Consider the following 7,795-nt stretch of genomic DNA (forward strand, 5'->3'; position numbering starts at 1 on the left):
ACACAGGCTGTAACCAACCAGTGAAACAACAACCCCCTAATGAGAACTGAGTTACACCTGAAACACATTATGTGTATCAGGGGTTTAACAATCAGTCCTCACTAAAAGGAATGCCAGTTAACAAACTGGCTAAATAATTCAGCCAGTTCAGTAATCAGGTTTCCCCCTCCAAGAAAGAGAAGCAGAAACCAACAGTAACATACTGACTGTAGTACCAGCCAGCACAGAGTCAATTCCCCTGAATTGAGAAGGCCTCTTAATCTCCTCTTTATTTTATTTATTTTCTTTTTAAATCAACCCCCACACTCCCGACTAACTGCGGTAGTGCTTATTTTTTCCCCACCACCCATGGTGTGTGTGTGCAGGTGGGAGACAGTGAGAGACACAAGGTGTGCGAATCTTTATTTAATTTCCACCACCAGGAAGAAAGGAAACCCGCGAGTGGCCAGTGACAAGCAGTGCCCTTCACATCAAAGGGCAAATCTGTGTGATCAAACAGTGAAGGGGAGGGCAGGGATTAAATCAAAATAGAGTTGGAGGGGGAAATACTCCACTCCACTCCACTCCCTGAACACCTCCAGGGTGTTGGTGGAGACCGCGTGCTCCTTCTTCAAATCTCCTGTTTATTTTATCTTTTTTAAATTTCTTTTTTTTTTCTTTTTCGGTTCTTTTTATTCCCCCACACTACCACCTAACTGCAGTAGTGCTTATTTTTTTCCCCAGCACTCATGGTATGTGTGTGCAGGTGTGAGACACAGTGAGAGACACACAAAGTGCACAAATCTTTATTCAATTTCTACCACCAGGAAGATAGGAAAACACCCGGGTGGCCAGTGACAAGCAGCGGTGTTGGTGGAGACCAATAAGCACTAACTGCGGTAGTGCTTATTTTTTTCCACATAATCCTTTTCTTGGGATTCGCAATCAATATGATTTTCCTAGTCCACTGCATAATTGAAGTCCCCCCGATTATTGTAATAGCATCTTACATCTCTTTTCGATGCTCTGATTTATTTTTTATGCTTCATCCTGCCTACTACAAGGAGGCTTGTACATAACTTCCATCAGGGTTCTTTTTTACATTTGTGGTTCCTTAACTCTACCTACACAGTTTCTATGATTTCTGACTCTATATCACTTCTTATCAAATTAATTTAGTTTTTTTTACTAATAAGACAATCCTGACCCCTCTTCCCACCTGTCTGTCCTTTCAACAAGATGTCTCATTTTGGACATCCCTACTCTCCTTGCAGCCACATCTCTGTGATATCACCAACACTGCACCTATCAACTTCAATCTGCAATCATTTACCTTGTTTCAGATATTACGTGCATTTATGTACAACACCCTCACTCCTGCATTTCTGTGCCCTTTCTCATAGATTCCGTATCTGCTATGTCTGAGTCTTTCCACACTCTGTCCTATTTAGAAAGCACCAAATGCTAGAGATCATAGTGGGTCAGGCAGTATTCATGGAAAGAGGGCAAGCTAACGTTTCAAGTCTAGATGACTCTTCTTGTCCTATTACTTGTTCTGGCAACTTTAATAACCTCTGCTGAGCCCTCCTCCCACTTTAATTTTTTGCAACTGAACCTACTGCGCAGTGTTTATTTTCAAGCCCCAATCTCTAGCAGATGGAGTGCATTTGAATTTTCATTGGACAATTGATAAGGTGTCACATAAAAGGTTATTGTACAAGGTAGGAGCTCATATTTTTACTGTTAACATATTAGCATGGAATGAAGATTTATTAACACAAAAGATAGAATGTCAGGATTAATGGATCTTCGCATTGGATAAATGTAACTAGTAGAATACCACAGGATCAGTCCTAGACCCTCAATTCATTATTATCTATAATAATAATTTGGGGGGGGGGAGCAGCAGAGTCAAATGTACGCAAATTTGCTGATGATCCAAAACTAGGTGGGACTATATGGAAACAAAAATTGCTGAAAAATCTTAGAAGGTCTGACAGCATCTATGGAGAGAAAGCAGAGTTAACATTCTGGGTTCAGTGACCCTTCTTTCCTGGACCCAAAAATATTAGCTCTGCTTTCTCTCCACAGATGCTGCCAGACCTGCTGAGTTTTTACAGCAATTTATTTTTTGTTTCTGACTTCCAGCATTCATAACTCTTGGTTTTGTTTTTAATTAGGTGAGAGAGAGCAAGTGATGAGGACGTAAGGAATCAGTGTGAGGATATAGATAGATTGAGTGAGTGGGCAAAAACTTAATAGATGGAGTTTGATAGATGGGTAGAAAATATCAAAATTCATTAAGCTAATTCCTAGGATGAAGGTATTAACTTGGGGCAGAGGAGACTGAAATGCAGCACAATAGAGATGTATAAAATTATAAGGGGCATAGACAAGGTATCCAGGAAGCATCAGTGATCAGGGGCATTGATTTAAGCACAGGAGGTTTAGAGAGGATGTGAGGACATATTGTTTCACCCAGAGGTGATGGGAATTTGGAACTCACTGCAGAAACCCTCTCAATATTTACACGTATTTAGATGTGCACTTGCAATGCCAAGGCATAGCCAATGGCCAAGTGTTGGAAAATGGAATGAGAATAATTCAAGGGTTGTTTTTGACCGGTTCAGACTCAATGGGCCAAAGGGCCTTTTTCATCTCTATGATTCATCACAAACAACTAAACAGCTTGGGCTTTTATTCACTGGAATTTATACACATGAGTGTTAATCTTATCAAAATGCACAAAATTCTGAGGGCCTTGAAAGAGTAGATGTTGAAAGCATGTTGGGGACACTCAGAAGTGAAGGATTTTTTTCTGTTAGAGGGCAGTGAGCATTTGAATTCTCAATGCCAGAGGGTTGAGGAGTCTACTGAAAAAAATTTAAAGAGGAGGTTGATAGATTTTTTAAAAATCAGAAGTTAGGGCTATGATGAGCTGGCATGAAAGAGGAGTTGAGGCTTGTGACAGTTTAGCCATGATATTGTTAAATGGCAGGGATGAGTGGCCTATTGATGCTAATTGGGATCAATTCAGAACTGATCCACCAGCTCAAACTTGGGCACCTATGAGGTGCTGTCATCCAGCAGCATCAGCAAATGTATTTGCAACCACAATTTGTATTCTCTGCCCACATATATCCCATTATACTATTGACATCCAGCTGAGGGATCAGCTTTGTTTCAATGAATAGTGCAGGAGGAGCACCAGGCAGACCTAAAAATGAATGTCAATTTGGTGGAGCTGCAAAGCTGGACCATATGAATTTTAAACAGTGAGAGCAGCATGGTATAAGCAAAGTTAAGTGATTCTAGCACCCAGGTATCTAATCAAAGCTCTGCATTCCTGCCAAGGACAGTGGTACAAAGACTATATTCCCACTATAGTAATAAAGATGTGCTTCATACTAAGGCATACCCTTAGCCAAGCTGTTTCAGTACGGCTACAACATGGCTACCCAACCATATGGAAAATTGACCAGGTGTGCCCTGGAGACAGAAAGAGGGACAAATCAAATTTGGGCATGTAGCAACCTATTAGTTCATTCTCAATTATCATCAAATTGTCAGAACTTGTCATCAACAGCGCTATCAAGTAGCAATTGCTGAACAGAGTTTGAGGCAGCACAATGGCAGAGTGGTTAACGTTGGCTGCCTCGCAGCACCATGGATCCAGTTTTGATTCCAGCTTGAGTGACTACTGTGTGGAGTTTGATGTTCTCCATGGGTTTCTCCCACAGTCAAAAATTGTGCAGCTGAAGTGGATTAGCCATGGTAAATGTGGCATTATGGGGATATGGCAGGGTTGGTGGAATGCTGTTTGGAAGTTTGGTACAAACTCAAAGGACCAAATGGCCCTGCTCTGCACTGTACAGATTCTATGAAAAGCCTGCATATTGATGCTTAGTTTGAGTTTTGCCAGTGCCACTTAGCTCCTGCCCTCATCAGAGTCTTGGTTCAAACAGGAATTCCAGAGGTGAGGGATGAGTGGCTAACCTTGACATTGAGGCAACATTTGATTGGGTATGGCATTGAGGAGACCCAGCAAAATTGGAGTCAATGAGCATAAGGGAGAAACTGTCTGCTGGTCAGAGTCACAGCTAGCACAAAGGAAAGTGATTGTGGCTGTTGGAGGTCAGTCATCTTAGCTTCAGGACATCTCTGCAGGAGTTCCTCGGGGTAGTGTCCTAGAAGTCCAATAATCTTCAGCTGCTTCATTAAATAATCTTTGCTGAATTCTGTGATTAGTAGTGGGATGGTAATGATAAATTACCCAGCATTTGGCCGTATTTGTAACAAGTCAGGTCATGAAACATACTATACATGCTGCTCGAGATGGATAATATCTAGGTTTTGGGCTGAGGAATATCAAGTAATATTTGTGTGTCAGGAAAATGACCATCTCTAGCAAGACACAGTCTAACCATTCTCCTTTGACATTCATTGGCATTGCCATCACTGAATCTTCCCCTATTCATGTCCTCGGGGTTACGATTGTCCGTCATCTACAAGGCACAAGTCAGCAGTGAGATGGAATATTCCCTACTTGCCTGAATGACAGCATCTCCAACAATGTTCAAGAAACTCATCATTATCCAGAACAAAGCAGTGTACTTGAATGGCATCACATCCATTCATACAAACAACAATTGTCTCCACTGCTACAATGACAGCAGACAGTCCTATTCTCCAAGCAGCTACTCACTGTGCCCAGTTACAGGAAGAATATTGTCAAGCTGGAGAGAGTTCAGAAAAGATTTATTAGGATGTTGTGAGTTATGGAAGGTTTGAGTTATAAAGAAAGGCTGAATAGGCTGGGACTTTTTTCACTGGAGTGTAGGAGGTTGAGAGGGGACCAGATAGAAGTTTATAAAATAATGATTTGGAAATGTCGGTGTTGGACTGGGGTGTACAAAGTTAAAAATCACACAACACCAGAGTCTAGTCCAACAGGTTTATTCAGAAGTGCTAGCTTTCGGAGTGCTGATCCTTCATCATGTGGTTGTGGAGTATAAAGTCGTAAGACACAGAATTTATAGAAAAAGTTAAGTGTGATGTAACTGAAATTATATATTGAAAAAGACCTGGACTGTTTGTTAAGTCTCTCATCTTTAGAATGAACATGATGGTTTCAGTTCTTTCATATGTAAATTGCAGAACTTTTTAAAAGTTACATTCTCAAGTGAACTTTAACGATTGGTGTCATGTCGGCCCAGATAATGTGTCCTCTTATTCCGTAACTGTGTTCTACATTTCCCCACTAGTAGAAACATTTTCTCAACATCTAACTTGTCAAGCCACTTCAGAATCTTGCATTTTTCAATATTACTCTTTCAAAACCCTGAAGTATTCTTCCAACAATTCATTTAAGTTGGGTGGTGCTTATGACACTCCTCAGACCTTTACACCCTTATGCAACAGCAATCCCTTTCTAACAACATTGTGCGTATATGTATAGCAGTTGGATTGCAGGTTTAAGCAGGTAATTCATCTCTACCTTCTCCAGGGCATTTAACCATAGGCAATAAATACCCAGTAACTTCACATTTCATGAATGAATAAAAGAGAATCCCTGATTTTCAACTATCTCCCTCATCATAATTATTGGTCATCATTCTACTCCAAACATTACACATCTAGTTTTACGCCTCCACCAATCACTGCCAACAACTCACCCTCAAATTCTATCTTGTAACTATCTCCCTACACCTGGTGTACCTCTCCCTCCTCTGGCCTGCCTGATTGTGGAAGATTCTCCTTGTGTTCTGAAAATCTGTGCTATTTACTTCCCATCCTCACAACCCATCCATCATTCAACCACCAAAATCAGGATCTTGACATCTGAATTATACGTCAGAAATATTTTTTCACATGTTATAATGATATCATGGAATGGTGGCACAGTGCTTAGCACTGCTGCCTCACAGCGCCAGAGATCCGGGTTCAATTCCCGCCTCAGACAACTGTCTGTGTGGAGTTTGCACATTCTCCCCATGTCTGCATGGGTTTGCTCTGGTTTCCTCCACAGTCCAAAGATGTGCAGGTTAGGTGAATTGCCTGTAGTGTTAGTTGAAGGGTTAAATATAGAGGAATGGGTCTTGGTGGGTTGCTCTTCGGAGGGTCCGTGTGGACTTGTTGGGCTGAAGAGCCTGTTTCCACACTGTAAGTAATCTAATCTAATCAACATAAATAATGTTGATGTAACTGGTCACATGATTTCCCTCTTTCTGATGTCAGCCAAATCTTAAACACTACATTTGGGAGTTATATTTGCAAACCAAGTGCAGATCTAAGTCAAGAGGTGTTGTCGTTTATAAGGAGTTGAAGCACCTTTTTTAGAGATAAAGAGAAAGCAGCATTAGCGACCATGTAATATAACAGTATTGTTTTAAACATGACAAATCTCTTTCAAATCTCCCTAAACCTACATGAATTAATCTCCATTTATCTCCCAATTTAATTTCTTTATCAAACTGCTCTCTGATTTTCATTAGTTGAAATGGAGTTACATGCTAATCTCTATCATATGTAATCAATGTTTTTTACAGTTTGATTTGTATTTGTAAGATTTTTTGGTGTTTATGATCTTCATTTCTTTGTAGGTCAACAGCATTTCAGCTTTGGTTGGAAAAGATTTTACTCACAGTTCTGCCAACCTTATCCAGTTTGATCCAGGTAGATTTCAATTGTTAAAGATAAAGATATTAAAATGATTGTGTTGAATGACACATTGGATGACCCTCAGAAGATTTCAAGTTGTAATTTCATTGGGTGTAACTGTCATGGTTGTTTGGAATCATGGTGGTCACCTGGTGATGTGCAGATGTACAGAATGATCTCTCCAGGAGCATGTGTGAATTAAATGGGCTCAGCATGGCCCTTATGGTTAGCACAGACTAGTGACGAACAAAGATTAAAAAAAAGGAATCCACCAGTGAGAAATGCAATATGTAGTGTTGTATGGGGAATAGAATTACTTGATCTCAGCTCAGATAAACTAATAGCCATATATTGCTGAAAAAAACAATTCGTCAAAGCTTTTAATCTTTCACTTATCAGGACAATTCACACAAATTTCAAAGTAAAGGAAATAGAAGATTTTTTCTTTGATGGGAAAGTGCTGATTGTTTGGCAAGTGGACTCTTGTTGATAAGGTTGCTACCATGTTAGATGATGACTCACAATTATCTGCCAAGCTTTGTTTACATTGAGATTAGGCTGGTTGACTTCAATTGGTCAAGGTATTGCTCTGAGAAATGAATCAGAAAACAGCAACCATCTCATTTGTTGAGTCAAAACAGACTCCCTGCTCACTGGGATAGTACACTGAAAATCAAGTCCAACTATTCCCAGAAGCATCACATGAGTTCAATAGTTTAGAAAGGTGCATGTTTCTGTTCTTAACAAGTATGACGGTAAAGACAAGCCAGGGAACTATAGACCGGTGAGCCTGACCTCAGTGGTGGGCAACTTGTTGGAGGGAATCCTGAGGACAGGATGTACATGTATTTGGAAAGGCAAGGATTGATTATGGATAGTCAACATGGCTTTGTGCGTGGGAAATCATGTCTCACAAACTTGATTGAGATTTTTGAAGAGGTAACAAAGAGGATTGATGAGGGCAGAACAGTAGATGTGATCTATATGGACTTCAGTAAGGCGTTCGACAAGGTTCCCCATGGGAGACTGATTAGCAAGGTTAGATCTCATGGAATACAGGGAGAACTAGCCATTTGGATACAGAACTGGCTCAAAGGTAGAAGACAGAGGATGGTGGTGGAGGGTTGTTTTTCAGACTGGAGGCCTGTGACCAGTG

The 7,795-nt window shown here is 40.5% G+C and overlaps 1 protein-coding gene across 1 annotated transcript in view; it reads left to right on the plus strand.

Annotated features, from left to right (window-relative positions):
• The window catches only part of frem1a (Fras1 related extracellular matrix 1a), a 313,938-nt gene that overhangs the window by 281,256 nt on the left and 24,887 nt on the right, over window positions 1–7,795 (plus strand). Inside the window, exon 28 of the mRNA XM_043714338.1 lies at window positions 6,582–6,654. Coding sequence (XP_043570273.1) covers window positions 6,582–6,654 — 73 coding nt within the window. The remainder of the gene's footprint in view (window positions 1–6,581; window positions 6,655–7,795) is intronic.

The sequence above is a fragment of the Chiloscyllium plagiosum genome, chromosome 2 (genome assembly GCF_004010195.1).
Source record: "Chiloscyllium plagiosum isolate BGI_BamShark_2017 chromosome 2, ASM401019v2, whole genome shotgun sequence".
Classification (NCBI taxonomy): Eukaryota; Metazoa; Chordata; class Chondrichthyes; order Orectolobiformes; family Hemiscylliidae; genus Chiloscyllium; species Chiloscyllium plagiosum.